This window comes from Notothenia coriiceps, unplaced genomic scaffold (genome assembly GCF_000735185.1).
Source record: "Notothenia coriiceps isolate Sejong01 unplaced genomic scaffold, NC01 NC01_scaffold00000339, whole genome shotgun sequence".
Taxonomy (NCBI): domain Eukaryota; kingdom Metazoa; phylum Chordata; class Actinopteri; order Perciformes; family Nototheniidae; genus Notothenia; species Notothenia coriiceps.
The window spans coordinates 5,927,238-5,950,183 of NW_011333040.1; the positions used below are offsets into that span (position 1 = coordinate 5,927,238).

Below are 22,946 nucleotides of genomic sequence, written 5' to 3' on the forward strand. Positions count from 1 at the left end.
GCAGGTCTTTTCATTGTCCGTGTCTGCTGACGTTTTTACACATATGGTAAAGTGGTTTGGAGTATTAAGGGTTGAACTGTATAACTAAGAATTTGAGCTGTTTCTTTTAAATCAGGAAATTATGGAATGCGTGCACAGTTCCTACTTTATCCAATCTGATAATTTCTACATTCTGTAATCGAGGAAGTGAGTGTTGGGTGCAGCATAATGACGTCCACAGGGCACAATTGGAGGAACGGTTGTAGCTCTGCACCAATCACACGACCCCAAGCAACCTGCTCCTCACACTCCTGGTCCTCACATCGCTGTTGGCAGCCCCACACCCAACACTAAACAAATATACAACCCAGTCTGGTCCTGTTTTGCTTCCTCTCCCTCCCCTGCAACCTCCAGCGGCTCGGATGCCCTTGACTTTGTTCCCAATGTCTTCAATGCTAATTCACTGAGGTTAGAACAATAAACACCAACCTGATGGGCCCAAACCCAGAGGAGGCCACACTTCCTGTCTGCGTGAGTAGGTCTCCGGGAGAAAGACCAGAGGATCGACAGGAAAGAAGGTCAGGGAGACAGAAACAAAGGTAGGTGAGGCAGAAAGAAATGTGGAAAGAGAATGTGTTTGTGTGTTGCAGAGGAAAGGAATCTGATCCATGACTGTGTATGTCTGTTGTCGGAGATCACCTAAGAACAATAGTCTGGTAAACAAACCATTGTTTGTTTCATTTTTTCTTCAGTCGGCTGGACTTCCTAGAAACAACAACTGTTTCCCTCATTTTGCCTTGAACACAGCCCAAGTCTTTTTCAGTGTTTATTATTGGTCAAACCAATTTAAAGCAGAGAGCCAAATTCAATTTCTGCCTTGAAATCTTAGACAAATTCCAATGACTGATACTTATTTTGCTACAAAGGTGTCTTTTATTATTTAAGATAAAAGTGTGTATATGGGTTATTTTAGAACGAATGCAGACATCTTTGCTTTTAAGGCGTTGTGGAGCCTGAACAGAGATCACGCATGTTGCAGGCTGCTGGCTGCCTCCGTCTCTCCCTCTGTCTTTCTCTCTGTCTTTGAGACATCTGGCTGCAAGCATCTTTAGGATTCCATCAATGCCACAGCAAGGGGGGAAACCCCACAGCTGAAAAAAGCCGCCTCAGCAGTCTGAGCCTGAGCCTGAGCCAGAGCCAGAGCCAGAGCCAGAGCCAGAGCCAGAGCCAGAGCCAGAGCCAGAGCCAGAGCCAGAGCCAGAGCCAGAGCCAGAGCCAGAGCCAGAGCCAGAGCCAGAGCCAGAGCCAGAGCCAGAGCCAGAGCCAGAGCCAGAGCGCATCAACTCCAACAACCTCTCAGTCATCTTGCAGAGCTCTGAGCTGCAGATCCGGCCCTGCCAAGAGCTGTGGAGCCAGAGGAATGAGGGGTGAGGTGCAAAGACAGAGCTTTTTTTTCTTCTGTCCTACTAAAAGAAACAACAACCAGGGGGTGGTTGGTGTGCGGGAGGGTTTGTGTCTCTGTGTGTGCTCGGTGTCTTTGAATGGCAGCAAGGCGGTTCCAGCTGTTGTGCTTCATCTTTGCAATTAGCTGTAATCAAGTCTCAGAGCTCTCTGTGTGTTCTGAGACACTTTCACACGCTGGCACTCCACCGGATATCCCTCATCCCAACATACCAATCACACGCGCACACACACACACACACACACACACACACACACACACACACACACACACACACACACACACACACACACACACACACACACACACACGCACAAGCACACGCACACGCACACGCACACACACAGCAAAAATAATGTGTGTGTGTGGTGTGCGGTTGTTTGTAGCCCGGTCTCCATGGGCCTCTCCAGCCCATGGCCCTCACTCTGTTCAGGCCTCACCATGTGTTGCACACATGTTCCCATCAGCCCTGTGAATCAGTCTTTGTGCAGAGCAGCATCCTTCACAGCAGTTACTGTATTTCCCCTTGTTATAAACACTGACTTGGTCCTTCTTTCACCTGAGTGAAAAGCACCTTCACCCCAATATACTGGACAAAGTGGGTGCATATACCCGGGGGAAATATGCACATACACATGTGGAGAAATTCCCTCATGCAAATATGAGAAAAGTACACGCTTTGTTATTCATACAGACAGAGAACAAAGGTATTCTTCTACCTTTCCCTGATTGTATGTGACTGTTCTCTCTCACCAACAGGGATTATGGGATCTTCCTGTGCCACCGCTCATCCCCACAGTGTGTGGGCCGGCCTGGCTTGCATAGGCACCGCAGACAGGGACGACTGCTGCTCTGGGCAACAGCTGCCGAGCAAAATGGTGCGGAGAAATTCCACTCCCAGTTCCCATAAACAGGACTGAGAAATATGATTTACATATTGTAAGAAAAAGTAAATGCACCTTGCATTGCAGGGTTATTGTGTATAACCAAATACAGTATGTACATAATGCCTTTAATGGGAAGGTCAGAGACAAAGCTGGGAGGGATTCAGTGTACTTTTCTCAAGGACACCTCAACGGGATGGGTACATAATGGCACAGTCTCCGTTGACCTGGTCTCCTTTCTTTCACTACAGTAACAATGTTTTATTAAAGTGTAACTAACTGTATTAGTAACTGTTAGTCAGTGGTGTCCTCCTCTTGCACCAAACAGCCTCTTTAACCTGAGCTCTTTGTCTCATGTCTCCAGCTGTCCCACCCTAAACCCCACGTATACTCGCCTACACACACTCTCACACACACACACACACACACACACACACACACACACACACACACACACACACACACACACACACACACACAGACAATCCCACAGATAGAAATATATCCGCACACACACAAACACACACACACGCACATTTACTCAACTGACCCTTGGCAAGAATGAAGCTCAGCACATTCTTGCAGGGCATGTTGACACCCTGGCAGGATCTATGAGGAGGTTCTGGCGTCAGGAGCATTTTGTTATTCCAACGTTTCTGCTCTTGTGAAGAGTAACTCCCCCATCCCCGAGCCACAGACCAAATAAGAACTCCGCCAAGTATTTCAGTCGCACCACATGCAACATTAGTGGATTTTGGAAGTGTACATGAATGGACGTATATTATTACTTTTCTGGCTGAGTCAAGTTTACTGCCCGATGTATTTTAATATATTTATGTTTAAAGGTTTTACTGCAGTGCCAATCTCTGAAACGTGCAGACAATTGAAGATGTGGAATTCCCAGCATGCATTGGGCAAAGGTTATACCCTGGATAGTCACAAACACATTCACACCTGCTTAATACATTTTTAAATCAACTATTATTACATTACGGTTTATGCTGCAGGGGTAGTCTTGCCAAAGAGTACAAATATTTTGACAGCAGCCTCTGAAAGAGCACTCCACTGATGCATTGCACCCCTTTGACACTGTTGGACTCATATTGGACAGTTTAAATAATCAGAAACAAATCTATGCATCAGAACCAGAAACATTGCCTTTTTATTTCATAGTCAAAACCTGGTACCTATATTAGTTGTTTTAGTTTTCTGTCATCAACCTTTGTGTTTTGCTTCACTCTCATTAGAGAACATTTGGACTGCAGCAGCTGTTTTCAGCAACAAAAAAAAGCAAATCAAACAAATCCAGTTTCTAACATATTTGTGTCTTTGTTTACTTTTTTGAAGTACTGAAAATTAGTAATTACAGCTATAAACTACATATTAGGGATGATAAACAAGTAAATAAATGACATATTTCACAACCTCTGCCATACATTTCTTAGCTTTTGTGCCTTTAAATATTCAACCCATATTTCCACTAACCCCTTTACAGCATTTCTCTTCTCCTCTGTTTCACTATACCTTTTCCCGCTTCATGATGAACCTGCCTAATTAGTGGCAGCTTGTTGTGACCCAGGTCTATAAATAGACTTCCTCGTGCCTTGGGCCTCCTTTTAGTCAGGATCTCTTAGTGTTCTCAGAATGTCTTCACCAATGGGGCACAGGACGGCTAATGTCAAACACATGTGGAGAGGAAAGGGGTTTACAGCAAAGGCAAGCAAAGATGCTTCATCTTTTAAGTGATAATTACTTGATTCCTACTCTGCTTCTCTCAGCATTACTCTTTGATCTCCTGCGAGTCAGCTGCAAGACAAGCATACAATTACAGGAGAGAGTAATGAGTTTAAAAGCCCATACTTTACTGTTACATGTGTAATTAGGGAATTTCTCCCCTTCCCTTGTTCTCTGCTTACCTCCCTCTCTCTTCCCATTATCTATCTTTTGACACTTGTTATGTCTCTCCCATTTGTTTAGTGTGTGTGTGTATGTGTGTGCGTGCGTGTGCGTGTGCGTGTGCGTGTGTGTGTGTGTGTGTGTCTGTCTATCTGCACGTGGGACACCCCTCTCTCAGATGGATGCCCCGGGCTGTGCAGCGGGCACGGGCGCTGCACCCTGGAGCAGAGCGGCTGGCGCTGCGTCTGCCAGGCGGGATGGAGTGGGCCTGGATGCAGCGTTGTCATGGAAACTGACTGCAGTGATGGAACAGACAACGACGGAGGTGACATTCCAACTCCATCCTTCATTTTCTATCTCTTCTTCTCTTTTCTCACCTCTTTCATTTCTGTCTCTGTGGCACGTTGTCCGCTCTGTTTTACTTCCTCCTTTTTTTCCTGCTGGAAAATCTTTGTTTTCCTGTCCCAGTCCTGCTGAGACTCCCGTAGAGTCCCGCTGGTCATTATTGCATTGAATCTGAATTTGTGTGTGTGTTCTTCTTCTTATCACAGCTAAATGTCTAATATGCATACCTCCTGCAGGGATAAAAAGGCACTCAGAGAAAATCTTTCTCAAGTCCTAATACAGCAACCCATGCAGAAAAGAGCTCTCTGGTTAGGGGCTGTTTGTTGACAGGTGAGAGGTGTGTGTCACTCAGCTTCAGAGCAGGGTTGTTCTTTTCAGGTAAGGATTCAGGGAAGGAGCATTTCAGCGGGAGCGCAATCTCTACCCATTTCCATAATCGTCTCCCTATTTTAGTCCCTTCTTAGTAGGTTTCCCAACACTTTTTTTGAGATCATACATTCCTTTCACCTGTGCCAGTTCATTTTGAAACATCAAATATCCATTCTAGACATGCCTGTTAAGCAGGTTGTAATCCATCATTGCAAACAAGGCAGTGTCTCTTCTGTGTGGAGGAAATGCTCCCCGCTTGTTGTGCATGGTTCCATGTTTTTATGAGGCATGGCGTTTGAGTCAGTGCACACAGCAGCGGGAAACCTCAAACGCCTAACACACTTTTTGTAGTCCTTTTTTGGGCGGCTGAAAGCAACAATGTAACCTTCACATTGTTTACCAAAGCTGCATGACTGACTGAGTCAACACTTCAGAAAGTCAGTCAGATGGCTGCTCAAAACATGAAATACAGGTTTTCACTCTGCCTGATTATAAACTTAATGTGTTGTAGTGCGGCTAAATAAAAGAAACAAGTCACAGCGGGACTGCGGTCTGCCAGCAGTGTAGGCACTGATGGTTTTCTCGTATTTAATTTATGGATTAAGTCATTGTTCTGATTTTATTTGGTTATCAAAAGATATTTCATATGATAGGGTAAAAAATAGGGGCAACTTTGACTCATCTCTTAATGTTTTTGTGTCAGAACGGGTTATTTAATCTAGTTGTTCAAAAAAAAAAAGATCACTACTTTCATTGAATTATGTTTGATTTAAATCAATAGATATGCTACCATTGAAAAAAAAGGAAATAGTTTAAAAACCGATTCATGTCTGTGACAATCCTTCAAGATATGTTCTCATCTAGACTCAAATCATTTAGGATTTAGGTGTTGAATTTTGGGTTATGCTTTACAATCTTGCAGGGAGTTCAATATGAACAGGGATACAATTGATCAATGTTCGATATCAGGAGAAGTAAAGTCTTGTAGTCATTCTGAGGCTGCGAGATCTGTAGGAAGTCAATGCACTCGTTTTTGAAAAACAAACGAGATTTGAATCCCTGCGCTTTGGAGATCCTTGTTTGAGATTGTATTACCTTTGAACAGAGCCAGGCTAATCATTTCCCCTGATTTAAGTGCTAAGCTAAACTAAGCTAACTGCTAGCTGTAGACTTACATTGAATGGACAGATATGATAGCAATATTGATCTTCTCACCCATATCTGCAAAAAAACCAAATATGACTATTTCGCTAAAAGTCTGCTGTTACTTTGAAAGTCTCGCGCATGGCCGGGTGATGTTTGTTGAATTGTGGGAAATGAAGGATCCTGTTTTTATGTAGTTTAACCAACATTTGGACTAAAAGTCAGGATATCTCAGCCTCTGCTGCTTCCTTTAACTTATTTTTTTTAATGTGTCTTTTTCTTATCACACACGTTCCACATTATGCAACTAAATGCCTGGACTGTCCCTTTAAATAAAAACTGTTTATTTTTCTCTCTGAATGAGCCGGGAGGTTGAGGTGGAGAGAGGGTGGAGGAAGTGACACGTTTCTCTCTGCATTACCATAAATGGCGCTATCTGCAAAAAAGCCCTGTATGACATTATAAGGTTTTTATAATGCCATATGAATATTGATGAGGCGTCCGTACCGTATGTATCAAACCGTTGAGTTTAGGAATGATTACGCTGGAGAAAGACTCACTAACAAAGCCTCATGGAGACCACTTACACTTCTCTTATCTTTCTATCCTTGCACCTCTCTGCACAGCTTGAGAAACCATAATTTTCTACCACACAATTCAGCCATCGCCCCTTAATTGGCAGATATTCCGTAGGCTCTCATAGCCTTCTCTCGCTGCAATCTTTTTGTCTCTGAAGATAGACAGAGATGGAAAGATGCTATCACAAGTAATCAGAGAATAAAGAGGAACTTTGAAGAGAGAGTTCCAATTATTCCGCCTGGATGGGAGAGCCGAGCGCTCGTATTGTTCTTCCACAAAAACATCCTTTTCTACACACACACACACACACACGCACACGCACACGCACACGCACACGCACACACACACAGTGAAATCATACATATTTATATTACACATGTTCAAAATCCACATTCACTGCACTTCCCTGTATGTAACGGGTAAACAAAAATGCCCGCATAATAGGCAACACACGTGTGTAATGACAATGATATTAGAATTTCAATTATTGCCGTGCTTTCAAGTTGAAGTAGGGAGTCTTATGGAAATCAACCATTGTAGTAGGCTAGCTTTCTACGAGGACATAATAGAGTATTGTTGGCCTTTCGCTCTCTGCTCCGTGGCCAGATGCATTTAAATGTCACCACTGCTTCCTGCCTTTTCAGGAGCACACTTGAAATAGGAAACACAAATGCCATCCCGGCTCCTATTACCTGCCGCCTTGGTTTGCCTCGGCGGCTCATTGTTTACGCCGGACTTTTACGGATCACATTGGAATAATACCCGTCTGATTCATAACAATAGATGCTATAATTGTACACTGATGGCCCCCGTATTGAATCTTATTTGATTGACACTCGTGATAATGGCGATACATGCACACTTCATTGTTGTAGATGACTTCCTCTCAGGCCAGCAGAATTATTTCTTGGCAGGGTTTATGGTTTTTTATGTCTTTTCACTGCAGATATATACAGTACCTTGGCCTTTAGAATAGAAATGTGTTCTCAGCACTTTAGTCACTTAATTCTATTAAAGCCTTTATAAAGTACGCACAATAAAGATCTCGCCTGTATTGACTCTGTAAATCCCCCCCTCCTCACATTCTATAAATATTTTAAAGTGTTTCATGCATTTTTAAACCTCCCTTGTAATTTCAGATGGCCTCATGGACTGCGTGGACCCTGATTGTTGCGAGCAGCTGAGTTGCGGCTCGGACCCTCTGTGCCACGGCTCCACGGACCCCTTGGCCCTGCTGCAGCAGAGCCCGTTGACCCCCGCCGTACCCCCCTCGCCCGCCGGCACACACATGCACAGCTTCTACCGCCGCATACGCTTCCTCCTCGGCAAATCGGCCACACACACTCTCCCTGGAGACGTGCCCTTTGATACCAGGTATGTGCTCTTGTTTGCCCGGGTCTGCGTTTGCATGCTTTTTGTATTTGTTTTCCTCCATGCCCTTCAGATGTCCTCCTATATAGCATGTAAAGCCATGAGTAGTAGATAATGAAGCAAATACATCTGTGTTAATGCATTGAATCGTCCATTTTTCCCTGTTATTTGTTTAATGATAGCATGTGCGTTTGCATGTAAATGAGGCATTTTTTTCCTCCCCGTGTTTATACGCCTGTGCACACATATCAGCGATCGCGTTCCCATGGAGATTAGCAGTCACATGGCAGCGAAGCGTCCTCCCAAGTATCACTGTCAAGCCACCACAACTGCATTTGCTTGTTACACACTAATGTGTCATTCAGTTACAACAGTCTTTAAGGTGTCCCCATTAATTTTTCAGCGCTGCAATATGAGAGAGAAATACATATCGCCGGCAACAGGATGACCTAGAAAGTTTGGAAAAAACAAGCAGCGATGCCTCTGTGAAAAATGGCAAAGTGCATTTTTTTCCCCCCTCTTCGGTTCACTTGTCGAATAAACAAATACATTAATTATGTGGCAGGTTCTTCAGAGGGGAAATCGATGGCAGCTTTCAGCACAGGGGTAACAAACGGGGCGATGCAGCCACCCGGAGAAACCTCGCCATACTTCATTTATCCCTCTTCCCTGAGTAACAGATAGGCTCCATCAATGCGTGCAACACATGTGTCCGTCCTAATCTGTCTTCCTTTGACCAGTTCTGCGATTTAAGCAGTGTATCTCACCCTGCAAAACAAGATGAATATTTCAAAATAGTGGCTGATAGTTTAGGGTCTATTTAAAGAGCTTTAATGCTGCAGGTAACACTGTCACTGTGTGATATAAACATGATGTGGACGTTGGTTTTTTTTTATATGACAGGGTGTTGAAAGGTTTTACTGTGGGTGAAGCTATATTTATGGCCCTTGTATCCTGGCAATCTCTGGCAGATTTCTCTGTAAAGGAGGGAATTGTAGCGAGCAGAATAATTGCAGTTGCTTTTCTCTTCAGGCACAAGGTCGTCCGGCACAATATGGCTCTCTGCAAACAATCATTACATTCTCCATCATTGTAAACCATTCATGTCTTCTCTTTTCATTGTGTATCCCTCTCTGCTCCCCTTTGTTTTTCCAGTCGGGTAGCTGTGATTCGAGGCAGCGTGGCGTTGCAGGACGGCTCTCCTCTGGTTGGCGTCAACATCACCTTCCCGCAGCATCCAGAGTACGGTTACACCATCAGCAGGCAGGATGGGAGGTACAGGAATCCAGTTACAAAATCCTCAAAATCCACTTTTCGTTATTCCCCGTAATCCTTCAATCTTATTGTCTTACTGTCTTCTACCTTTAGTTTCGACCTGGTGACCTTGGGCGCCATGGCCATGACCTTGATGTTCCAGCGGCCCCCCTTTCTGCCACAAACACGCACCATTTGGACGCCAAACAACAACTTCCTGGTTCTGGATCAGGTGACCATGTCCAGGGAAGAAGCTCCGCCTCCCAAATGTGACATCAGGACGGTTTTGAGTCCCTACCCGCTGGTGCTGCCATACCCGCTCCCCAGATACATGGGAGCGTGTGCAGAGAAGGGGCCCGCAGTGCCGGAGCTACAGGTATGACACCACAAAACTCCATCGAAAGCCTCTCAGGAAAATAAATTATAGTTGATGACTCATTTCCATTCAGGAATCAGGAAGTTGTTGCAATTTGTCAATCAATTGTCAATCAATTCTGAAATCGTTTTTGGAAACAAAGTTTTACCCATTGCTCTGCTGAACAGATTTATTTAAAAAAACGTGTCTTGGGTCTGTCCCATATCCTAGTGGTTAGCGTACTTACCACATGCGAGCAGTGCCCGGTTCGATTCCTGGCATGGCTAACTCTCTAATCCGTGTCTCTCTCCCAAATGTTCCTGTTTCTCTCAACTATCGTTATTAAATAAAGGCATACAATTCCTGCAATTAATAATATTTAAAAGAAAGAAAACCTAGTTCTAAAAATGTAATGTAACAAAAATGGTTGCACATTAGTCGTATTCTGCACATTTCTTATACTATCTACATACATCTTATAAGAGTATAATACGTATAATATCAGTTCAAATAAGTGCTTAAACATGCAGTAGTTAACATTGCAGAAAAGCAATATATTAGTACTTTGTCAGGCTTAATATGTTATACCCCCTTATTCAAAATAAGACCTTAACCTAAAGTATTCTTTAATGTTTAAATAAAGCCTTATTAGTTTGTCTGTCTGTGTCTCCTATTAATATCTAATAATACAAATAATACATTTCAATAACATGCTTTAACCACCAGGTGTCCCTTTCTGTCAGCTGTGCACCGTTATGGTGTAAATATACCAATATACTGATTGGATCAAATATAAAAGTCAGCCGAATTAGTATTGATACTGCTAGGAGACTTACAGTATAATGTGAAGAGAAATTAAAGATTTTGTTTAATTGCTGATATATTTATGATCCACGTCACATATTCAGTTTCGGCGGCAGTTCTTCCTGTTTGTCTAGAAGTCTTCTCACCAGGGCTCTATAAATAGCGAACTACGGCAGATGTGTAATATTTAATGCAGCCGAACCGTGTATTACAATGCCGTTATGTGATGACCTCCAAAGAGAAAAGCAACCAAACTCGGAATAGAAAGTATTATTTTATTTTTTTTAAATGTATTCGGATTTCACATCAACAGGAAGTCCGGTTAACTAAAATGTCCGTGCGGAACAATACCCAAACCCATAGATCCGTGGGTGAATAATAATCACCACATTACACACATCCCTTCACATTTACATTTTAGTTTACATTAAAGTATTTCGTGAGGCCTTCTAAAATGTTTTTAAATGTAATTAGGGTTGTAGTTGAAGAGTTTGTAACGGACAACGGCATTAATACATTAATGTAGCCTTTGTTTCTGCTAAAAGAGGTGTCGACCAGCTGGGGCAACCAGAAAATCGGCGAAATCGAGTGTGACTATTACAAAATAAATAATTATTATATTAATATTGATTACAACCGACCGTTGGGGAACGTTCTTGTGGCGTCTATTATCAACGCTATGGGAGGTCTATGAAGGTCTATGGGACGCACTGCCCGTTGAAAACTGACATCCAAGGGGTACCCTGTCCGTAATAGAGTGACGGGGAGGGGCCCTGACCGTCCGTCAACGTGTGACGGGTTGGGAGTGAGAACGTGTTGCTTATTTACGTCAGTACAAATGCAACAAAAATAATCACAGGGCCAGTGATAACCAATCCCACTTCAACAGCAGTTGGGAGATTCAGGATCTTTAGTTAAGTTTTAGAAAGCTGCAGCGTTTAAACATGGATAAACTGAAGGCTACTCTTTACATTCACTACTGTCATTTTACCTGTTCATTTCCGCCTTGCTCGGATCGCCAACACCTTTCTCCTCAGAGCGCATCCACCCGCCCACACCTATCTCCTAACACCATGTTTCTATCCAAACATTTTAATGTGAATTATCTCATTAGAAAAGTTGGATTGGAAGCAACAACCCCAGCATAGCTTTCTATAGAGCTGTCAAACACATTGCTGCAGCCCGGGGGAGACACACCGCTAAAAATAAAGAGACCCATTATCAGCACCTCTCTGTCATCTTCTCGCTTCAGAAGCAACAAACACCTTCTTACAAGAGCTGAAAGAGAAGTAATTGCAGCAGTGAGATCTAAACTCTTCTTTTTTTTTCTGTCGTTGGATCCTTGCAGCCCAGGTAGACACTTTATTTACCCAGCCAATGGGAACGCAATACTTCACTACTTCACATTGGCTTTATATTCCCTTGATTATGGAATCCGACGACTAGGCAAAATGACTGCTGTCAGCTCAAATGATCGCGATCAGGCGATTATGTATAAGTTACAACAGGCCCATACAATCAAGAAACAAGTTACAAGATTTAGGAAAACTGGGTAATAACCATTATTTTTGGACTGAAATTGCTATAGTGATTTGATATTGGAGGGATTGATCATCATGTACATTTTTTCACATTATCATTATAACATTTTTTAATAAAATATCAAGGCAAGTGTATTTGTATAGCACCTTTCAACACAAGGCAATTCAAGGTGCTATCCAAAAATGAAAAAGATTGGGAGCATTTAGAAAAGGTGCAGCAGAATCACCTTATAAAGTACCATCTACAAATATTTGAAAACAGTCAGTTAACATTAAACAAGCAAATATAGAGTAATATAGGTATAAAATACATGAATCAGAGTTACAGTGCAGTGTTAGATACTCCTTTCACTGCCCAAAATTCATTCAGGATGGGATTTCAACACATATTTAGCATTTGAATATTACACTGTTGCGATTTCTATAGAATTGTACTTATTGTGCAGCTCTAATATGAAACATAACAAAGCACTGCTTCCTGTGTACAGATGACAGGCAGTAAAAACTCAATTTGTTACAGCTGAGCAGCAAACCAACCTGCTCTCACAGGATGTTGCAAATTTAGCTCCATTTGCATCATGCAAATAAGGAGAAATGAGCAAAATGCAAATGTGTACTGCATCCATATACTTCCCCACCAAAAAGGCAAATCAGGTGGATGAAAGTCGGTGTGGAGGTCAGACTGGTGATTATACATTTAACCTCAGACGTGACTCCAGTTTTTTTTTTTTACCAAAACCTAATCCTGACCTAATTTCAGTTCCAACTCAATATCTCGGTACACAGAGAGTTGTTTATTTGTTTCCCGGACACATGATAGATTGCAAAAAAAAGTCATATCCAACGGTCACGCGATCCTTTTGAGGCAGGAGAACAAGATGTTTTTTTGCTTCTAAATAATGTCATTCACATCCACAACACGCCACCTCACAAGTTAATTTAATAGAATCAGATGAGATGAACAGATTGTCAAAATGAAGGAACATTTTATCCTCATGACAAATAACACCTCAGCCAGGACAAACAGGAGGCAACAAAGTAAATTGAAAGAACAGTACTTAGTATTCCAGGGGAGCTTAGAAACACCCACTGTGTTCACCTCTGTTAAGAGAGGGAATCAAAGCCTTTTTAGACGCGGGATGAAAGTGTGTGCGAGGCAGTCGTCTCCGAGTTAATTTGATTTAAGGTAATCACTGATTAAAACAGTATCTGATTAAGCCAAGAGAAATGTTGGAGCAGATGAATAATTGTGTGCTTCTGCAGCAGATTCAATGTGTGTCTGAGAGATTAGCTTGGCTTTTTATTTGTTAGTCTCTAAGGTATAAATATCTACGGAGCCCTGGAGGGTTCATAGAGAGAAAAAATAAATAAAACGAGGCCACGATTTATTAATTTGTTCGCACAAGATGTAATTTGTGCGCACGACATGTCATTCGTGCGCACAAGATGTAATTCGTGGCCTCAATTTAAATAAAACGAAGCCACGTTTTATTAATTTGTGCACACGATATACTTTCTCGTTCGCACAAGATCGTTACCGGTGCACCAAGTAGAAAGTGGAGCGCACAGGAGACAACCGTTTCATTGCAGACTGTTATGTGTATGTGGGGAAATGGCAGTGCATACTGCATACATTATTTGAGATATATTTCAAACTCAGACTTCATTTTAGGGACATTTCGGCCAGATGTGATGTGCTATTTGTTTAAGCACCGGATTCGCAAAACAGGAGAGTTCAAATTACCCAATTTGTGTTCTGTGAAAGTGAAAAGGACATGACATTGTTTTTGTTAATTTTGTTGCAGTTGTATATGTCTTAAATGTAATTTAGGTTAACTTTCTGCTTTATTTAGATGCTTTTATTTTGATGGTGAGTTTACCCTGTTGACAGGAAGTTGATTTTGCTATGGTAACGTGAAATGCTACATGATGTGTTTGTGCTCTGCTCAGCTCTGTGTGGGTGTGTGTGTCCGACGACACCGGCATTTGTTTTCAAATTACCATGAACAGTAATTTACACACATCTCCATATGTCTGTTCCCAAGTTAAAGAAGTTTGTTTAATCTTAATCTCGATGTAGGCTAGTGCTAAATGCTCTCGGAGTGCACCGTAACGAACGCCACTATCATAATATCTTCTGAAAACAAAAGCCCACACACACACACACACACACACACACACACCCTGGCGACCAGGCATCTTCATAAAACTAATAATATGGCGTAATAATCAAGCAGTTCGATGTGCCTAACCATAACAAAGTGCGCAGGAATTAATAAAGCGTGGCCTCGTTTTATTTAAATGGAGGCCACGAATTACATCTTGTGCGCACAAATTAATAAAACGTGGCCTCGTTTTTTTCTCTCTATGAACCCTCCAGGGCTCCGTAAATATCAGCTAAATCCAACAATACCTTTAATTGAAATAAAAAGACGTTATGTTCTTTATGAAAAGGTTCTCTGTATTTATTGTTGTTACATAGCTAACACGTGCTTGCTGTTCTCTTTGCACCTGACTGTGAGCTATTTCATCCTGTACCTACCAAAAGACCTAATTATGTCAGCTCAAAAAACAAATACACATTTCATTTATCCTCTAATTTCTTCACTGTCCGTCTCCTGCAATCTAACTCTGTTCCCTTCTTGTTTTCCCCAGGCGGTGCAGGATGAAGTTTCGATCCCCGGGGCTTTTTTGAAGCTGAACTATTTGAGCACCCGCGCTGCAGGCTACCTCTCTCTGCTGAGAATCCTCCTCACCCCTCCCTCCCTGCTGTCCCCCGTCTCCCCACTGGGCGGTCTGTCCAAGGTGCATGTCCGCGCCTCGGTCCAGGGCAGGATGTACCAGCGCTGGTACCCCGCGGGGCCCGGCCTGGTCCACAGGCTGGTGTGGAACAAGACGGACGTTTATGGACAGGAGGTCTGGGGCCTCACTTATGCTACTGGTAAGTAGAATATAATATACAAAAAGCCTTTGTTTATTTTAAATCAGAGGGCCATAGAGCTTTTTAGCACTTCCCGGTTGCCTTGTCTGGAAGTCAATAGTTATTTCAGGAGTCTTAAAAAAGGCAGTTTCTAACAATTGAATAAATAAGACTACGCCTTTAGCTTAGCGATGGTGACATAAAGTCATGTGACCGTGATGTAGTTTGTTTTTTATGCAATATTCCCAAATCGGATGGAAAAATCCCATTGGCTTTGTTCGACCACAAATACATCATCCCTGCATCACTCTATTAGCAAACATTTAGGGCGTCCTTAAGGTTTAGGACACTGACAATGTACATCAAAGGGCCCTTTTTTTCTCTCTCCTTTTTATATTTCTAATCAAACAAACAGGACTTAATGTGTTCATTACTAATTGCTGAGGTTTAGAGGTGCTAATAGGCAGATTAGCAAACTTTGAAAAGAGGGTGTTTCCTCTTGTTACAGTCTGTATGCTAAGCTAAGCTAATATTCTTCTTCTTGCTGATTGCACTAACAAGAGTGCTGTCAATCTTCTTTGAATTACCAACAATTATCACATTGCTTGGTTTCCCCCAATAAACCATAGTATACACCCCATTTTGGTGTAAATATCGGCCTATTAATAATACTGTTAATACATTTGAAAATAGCTCATGTGCTGTCATTTGCGATCTCTTTACTCTTTACTGTGCATGCATAAATCACCATGATTATTCGCAGGACTGTAGGAGCAGGTTCTTTGCACTAGCCTCAGGAAGGCTAAATAACAACAACATAAGGCTGCTGTTTCAAAATCTGAGAATACATTTAATAATCAGAGCACTCATGAAAGACCGTAGTACTATCAGAGCAATACATATATTTGGAATGTATGAATGTATGATTCCCTGTTAAATCAGCAAGAGGCAGCACGTCTATCTCACTCTCGTCGAGAATGGAATGGTAAATTGGCGAGAATGGATTTAAAGACAAAATATCTATTTACAACCTCGAAAAGCTGTCTTTTAGGCTTTCTGTCTGTGTCTGTCTGTTTGTTATCTATCTCGTCCACTCTGTTCCAGTATGGACTGTGCCGCCCCCCTACACACAACAAAAACACAACTTCATACTATCCAAGCGTTGACCAATCAGATTTGACTATGTAAATTCTTATTCAGGGACACCACGAATCAAGAAGAAACCAAATAAGCCCACCTCCTAAAGTATTTAACTACTCCTTTAAAGCAGTGCTTGTGTTTCTTTATGATAATGGATTTGTACAGCTTAGTCTCGTTGGTATCGTATCGCCAGGCATTCAATTGCTGAGCGATACAGTGAAATGTCTTCCACTTAGATCGGATGCAAACCAAGTAAATGAATAGAAAATATGGTGTACTGTACCACTCTTACACTCTTTGATATTAGACGTTTTGTGTCAGATGCTCAAATCCAATAGTAGCAGAGCAGATATCATTCTGCATAGTGTCATTGTCTTGTAAATGATCAACCATTCAGAATGTAATCAGCCAGTTGTTAATAGACAGTGTCAAACTGGGAAATGAGGGCTCAGAGATTGCCTTATAATATGTAATTATCGCAATGTCTTCAATCTAGTTTGGCCACTGAAGAGTTGGCAGAATGCAAGGACGTTTCCACTATATTCATAAAGTAGACATTCAAAACAAGCATTTCTTTGTTTATGTCTTAATCAAAGAAGAATGCATAAAAATACATTAAAGAGAAGAGACCATTAATACGAGATTTATAACAATCAACAAAACCATATAGTATTCTTATATGGTCCAATTATACATGCGGATCCAAAAACGGATCAACATATAAATACCAGCACATGTATCAGTACCAATAGAATGATATAATACGCATATAAAACGCATTTCAACTAAAAACTCCTTATGTAATAAATGCATTTGTAAGTGGATCATGTGGGAGGCGTGTGGCGCAGTGGATAGAACCTTGGTGTTTGGATCAGGGGGTCACATGTTCAAACCCCACTGCAGTCAGCATGTCGCTATGTCCCTGGGCAAGACACTTCACCCCAAATTGCTTCTGTGGGGATTGCCCACAGTATTGAGTGTGTAAGTCGCTTTGGATAAAAGCTTCTAACAAGTATCAAGTAATGTAATGTGAATAGATGAAAAGCGAGGACTTAAGACTGAGTACCACATTTCAAAGACCTAAAGAGAGCAGAGAAAACTGGAGAGAGATGAATATACTGTAGAGTAAAAACATCATCGGCAGTGACAGGGAAATAGCCCCTTTGGACAGTTTTGACAGAACTGTGGGAAAAAGTGCTTTGCAAAATATATGGAAGGCGTTCAACACGTGGCTCATCGTGCTTTTTTCCCTAACGTCCTTTTTCACCTGTGCAGAAAGAGATATACTGTATATAAATGTTCATTACGGCCATTCCAAGGCGCCATAGAAGCTTACACCGTTGATCTTTCTATAGGTAATCTCTGAGAGATAATGCTTCTGCTGCCTGTGTTTTTCTTGAACTGTCTTTTGTGGAGGCTCGTAGACAAACAGTGGAGCTGCGAGGGAGAGAGCTTTCTCATAAGCACTGAGATATCTCCGGCATACCAGAAGCTTTGTCCACTCGAGTGTACGGTCTCGCGCAAAGATTGCATCTCTCCATCCCTCGCCCTTCTCTCTCCTCCTGATCCATCCCCTCCTCTCCCCTTATCTGTTAGAGCTGCACTTCATCTGCCCCAGCTCTCCCCTGATCTTTTACCTTTCCTCAACTCTTATGATCCTGTTTTTTTATTTTATTTACCGGGCTTTCCTCTCTCCTCCCAGCGATTCCTGTCCTCCACTGAACTCTCTTTTCTTCTCTTCCCCACTTGTTATTTCCTCCATTCTCTCTGATCTCCCCCCTTGCTCCTGTCCTCTCTCCCCCCTGCCCTCCCTTGTTTTTCTCTCTTCTCAGCCCGTGTTTCCCCCTGATCCTTCCCTCTTTATACTTCCCGGCATATGCAGGATACATGCATTTGCGCAACAGCTTACGCATTAATGTTTAAACGAAACTACTGACAGATGTACGTTCTCTGTGGTACAGTCTGATGTTTCCAAGGAAATAATATCACGGCAGGATAAATATACAATTTTTCTTTGTTTTCATGGTGGGTTTGTTGTTGCTCTGTCTGAACTACAGTACACTGAGGACTTGTTTTTCATGAACCCAGCTGTGCCCGGATCGCAGTGGAATACGCCCTGCCCATCGTGCCAAGCGCCCTTTTGCTAATTTCTCGGCCAAGCTTCTCGGCACACCTGTGGTGCGCTTTGGCACGGGGACGGATCAGAAAGAATACATTATCATACATTATCGGTCTCTGAATCGGAGGCTTTGACAATCATTGGCAATAGTATTTACTACTTTCAGTTCGGGAATCCTGTGGAGACTTTTCCTCAGAGAATCTCTTTGTTGTCAGGGTTTTTCAGAATCATACTGCAAAGAGCTTTGGGAAGTTAAATTATTACTGGGAGCAGATTGTTTTCTCTTTAATCTTCATATTGCCTCGTAAACTTTATTGGTTACTGGTTATGAGCCTCAAACCAATTTTAAAAATAACACACATTTTTCCCATGAAAGATTCTCTTAGTATCACATGGTTCATCATAGCTTCGTGTCGGCCTGCAAAATTATAATAAAAACCATCCTTTGGGTAAAAAATTATTTGTTTTTAGAGAACAAATAATTCCCAAGTTTCAATTCAACTCCATTGGGGTTAGGGTTAGCGAACAGTAAAATGATTTGATGAAACCCTAAGCAAAGACGTTTCCATGGCTATTATCCAACAGTTTGAAACACGTTGTGCAAAACCACTGACTCCAGTTAGAGACTACATATACCTGCTGCCCCTGGATGGCTGCAATATCAAAACTAAAATGACTTTTTTTATTGTCATCCTACATTATCAGCTGGTCTAAAAAGACAAAGAAAGCATGAAAGAAAAAGATTGTGTAATTTTAGAGAACATTTAATGGATGTGTCAAAGTAATTACAATATGCACAAACAAGTATATGCAAGTTGATGACGATAAAAAGATATGCCTATATTGTGCAGCTCTAATATACTCCTCAGCCTCAGCCTTACTTCTGGATGTTGTATCCCTGTTTGTCCTTAGAGCCTAATCTAGGTGAAGAAATATGCAATTTTTATGGCATTTCCTGCGCTGATATATCCTAATTGCCAGTTTATGTTGAGCAGCGCCTCTAAACTTTAGGCTTAGGCGAAGGCACACTGTCACCTGAGGATACTTGAGCATAATATCACCTTCAAGTTTCCCATATTTGTTTACCATGTGTAAGAGCTCCTACAGGACCTTCTCCCTCAACGACACACACATCGGCCCCCTGTGTGTGTGTCCATTGTGTTCACACATAGCCAGGGAGAACAAGAGAGAGGGAGATCATGCTCTGTTTGCCGGGGTGAACATATTGCCCGAGGCCTCAGCAGAGGGGAATGAAAGCTTTCACCTGTGAGATATTGAGTGTGCTTTTTATGTACCAAAGTGTACTTGCTTGTTTTTTGCGAGTGTGTGTGTCGTTTCTTGTAATATAGCTACAGCAATATTGGTTGTGAAGCAGTTCTCAAAACACTGACACTTTCCCTTTGAGATTGCTTTGCCCGTTTTGTCCTGTGAAAGCCTTGTTTCTCAAATGAAATCACTTGTATTGTAGTTTTTTTCTTCTTCTAAAAACAGGGACAATGTCCCTGCTGAAGGCAATGTATTTATGGCAACCTTTGATGCATTTTCATAAGGATGGATTGGTTTCCAGGCCATGAAATTGTTTCTTCAAGGGGGGTGCAATGTGACTTTAAGGGCTGGAAATTGCACAGTATGTAACAATTTAAAACCATGAATTGTAAATGTACTACCAACGCCCCTCTGTTCTACTTGTGTCCTTCAAAAACCCAAGATCACAGGCCTATCAGAGCTTAAGACAAACACAAATTGAAACAAATGAACCTCTTGAATGAACTTAAGTGATTGTTCCTGGACTAAGAACTTTTGTTGAACACCTTACAGTTTCTTTTTCTCTTTCACAATCTCGAGTGTCCCAAATGACCCATTATTTTCCATCCCCAATCACTCTATCGATTTTACCATCGAGGTGGAGATTTAAGTTGGCCTCGTGTGTCTGCTGAGAGTTCCCCCTCAAAGTGAATCTCCTGAGTTTCAATCTAATGCGGAAGCCACTACTTACGTATTCCACCATCTCTACCTTTCTTTCTGCCGGCTTTGCATCCCAGTTTCCCTTGGGTGCCCATCACTTCACAGGCATGTTGTTTTACAGTGAAGCAAAGTTACGAGAGATCGTTGCCAGCAGTGATTGACAGCTACAACACTTCTCCACAACAGCTGTGTCAAACAAAGCAAGCTGCCCTCACAATATATCATTATATGCATTTAAGCAATGTTGTATAATTTGAAATATTAAACTCCTACTGCTTTAATTATACATTATGTTAAACAACTGTTTTTATACATTACCTTGAAAACAAAAGAGAGGGAAGAGAGGACAGAATGTTTTTCAAATAAATGAGCCTGTCTACATCGGAATGCCTTGAATACATGCATAAAGAGGAGAAACAGCCTCAGGATATTTGTAATGACTTTTGAGTCTAAGTCAACTCTCCTACAGTGAATGTTACTTTTAATTAAAGCTAGCTCACTGGAAATCTAAAACTGCATGCAATAATAAATACATTTTTCATTAAAAGCAACACTTTCAATATTTAATCCATAGAAAATTGTCTCAATTCCCAAAGAGTCATGGTAAAAAAACATTTATGTGTCTTTCAGCTCATTGTTTTAGTTTTTCAGTCCAATCAAAGTGGTTTCCAGACAAACCCGTTTTTATTTCACAAGCTCTGATCAACCCACTTCATGGTTGCATCAACAGCGGACAAAGTTAGCAAAGCATTTATGAAAAGGTAGATACTTGGTAACCAAAAGGAGAGGGAATATGTAACTCATATTTGTCGCTTTTCTAGAAACAAGATAAGAAAAAAAAATAATGTTGCTCTGTGTCAGTTGGAATTTTGAAAGGGCCCTGTTATGTTGTTGGGGTTATCCCTTTCTTGTAGTGTGTTGTATAGGTTTTTGTGCATGTACATGGTCGGAAAAGGCTAAAATCCCTGTGTTCCCTCCACACACTCCCCCTGTGCCTGAAACCCCTGCATTAGACTTTTCCACCCTAACACATTGACATCACTGCATAACACTCAAGCTTCATTGGTTAGCGCTCCAACACATTGTACGTGATAGACTAAGGGGCGGGATATCTCTAAGCATTTGACCAATCAGAGCAGACTGGGCACTTTTTGTACATTAAAACATTAGCGGCACAAAATACTAATATGAACCTGAAAATGAACATATCAGGGCCCCTTTAAGTAAGCAACTGTTTGCTAACAAGTCTCAAAGAAATAAATGATGCATCAGTAAAAAATATATATCAAGTATGAAATGAAAGTATCACATTTCACCAAAGTAAAAGCATACAGTATGTGTTTTGAGAAAAATATTCATGGGGGATTGAGGTAGAGCGGATTTAAATGACTAGTTCTACCGATGTGGGGTAATCTCATCTTTAATAACAAATCTGAAAGTACTTCATGTGCTAAACATTTGATTTGGCTCTAAAATATGTATCTGCAAAATGAATAAAGCTCTCCAAACCTAGTAAAAATAGAAATCCTTTAAAGTTTTACTTGAACTTTGTTTTTTACTTCTAAAAAGCCGGAACACTTAGTGCCTTTGTGTCTTTCGGTTTGTCTGTTTGATTGTGTGTTTCAGAATGACATGTTAGGAGGCATGTTTGTATGTTTACATGTTTTCCTGAACTCCCAGGGCTTTGTCACCGGCTCCCTTCAAACATATCCCGAGCGCTGAGTGGTTAAATTACTGTTGAAACATGTCTAATCATGGCGAGCCTAAAAAAAAAAAAAGAAGCTGTCGTTGATTGTTAGTCTTAGTGGAAAGCTTCACAGCGTATCATTACAACTAAGAGGCCAGCAGCTAATTCTAGGGCTCCTTCATGAAGACGGGCTCCTCCTGATTACGCCTCCACTTCTCCCTGATCCCTCTCAAACACACACACGCTGATGAGGTCTCGCCACAGGCCTTTCATCTGTCTCAACACTCAATACAGTATAGTTTCGAGAGAAATGTGGGAGCGCTTTAGCTTAAAGGCTGGCTGTCACTTCTGTGCAAATATCAGCACATTTGGCTGAACATACTGTAGTGTGAGACGCAGCAGGTCTACAGCACATAGCTATTACTGAAAATAACATAAAGTCTGTGTGTTTGCATTTCAGTATCCGTCGGCTACGAGTATGAGTCATGTCCGGGCGTCATCCAATGGGAGAGGAGGACTGCTCTGATGCAGGGATTTGAACTGGTCCCCTCAAACCTCGGGGGCTGGTCTCTGGACAAACACCACGCCCTCAACATACGCAGTGGTGAGGAACAATACACCTAATATTCAAATCAAATTGAGCAACAGTCACTGACATCACAACACTTGCTTTTAGACGTATCTCAATATTTATTATGCTAATTATGTTAAAGGTCCCCTATTATACTGTTTTTCTTCAATATATTATAGGTCTCAGATATATACAAAACATGTCTCTGAAGTGTTTGGCCTCGAAATACCAAACAGATCATTGCAGCATCCCATAATCCCCTCTGTTTCAGCCCTGTTTCAAAAGTGTTGATTCTCTGTCTGTTACTTTAGATGAAAACAAGGAGCCACTCCCCACGCCCCTCTGAGAGATATTTGGTTAAAAAGAACACAATGGTGCTCTAGGAGGAGGTTCAGGTGATAAGGTGGGGGGGGGGTGGTTACCTTGGTTGCAGTGGCGAGCCGCCAGCCCAGGGCCCTCTAGGCCTAAAATATTCAAAAAAAAAGATATTTAAAAAAAAATTAAAAAAATGTAAATGTTTTTTTTAAAATATTTTTTTCGAAATATTTTTCATTAGTTTTAC

General features: G+C 41.6%; 1 protein-coding gene across 1 annotated transcript in view; it reads left to right on the forward strand.

Moving 5' to 3' along the window:
• Positions 1–471: 471 nt before the first annotated feature.
• The window catches only part of LOC104950338 (teneurin-1-like), a 25,151-nt gene continuing 2,676 nt past the window's right edge, over positions 472–22,946 (forward strand). Inside the window, exons 1-8 of the mRNA XM_010776850.1 lie at positions 472–514; positions 1,068–1,406; positions 4,400–4,546; positions 7,797–8,031; positions 9,184–9,303; positions 9,397–9,658; positions 14,638–14,923; positions 22,274–22,417. Of these exons, the coding sequence (XP_010775152.1) occupies positions 472–514; positions 1,068–1,406; positions 4,400–4,546; positions 7,797–8,031; positions 9,184–9,303; positions 9,397–9,658; positions 14,638–14,923; positions 22,274–22,417 (1,576 nt within the window). The remainder of the gene's footprint in view (positions 515–1,067; positions 1,407–4,399; positions 4,547–7,796; positions 8,032–9,183; positions 9,304–9,396; positions 9,659–14,637; positions 14,924–22,273; positions 22,418–22,946) is intronic.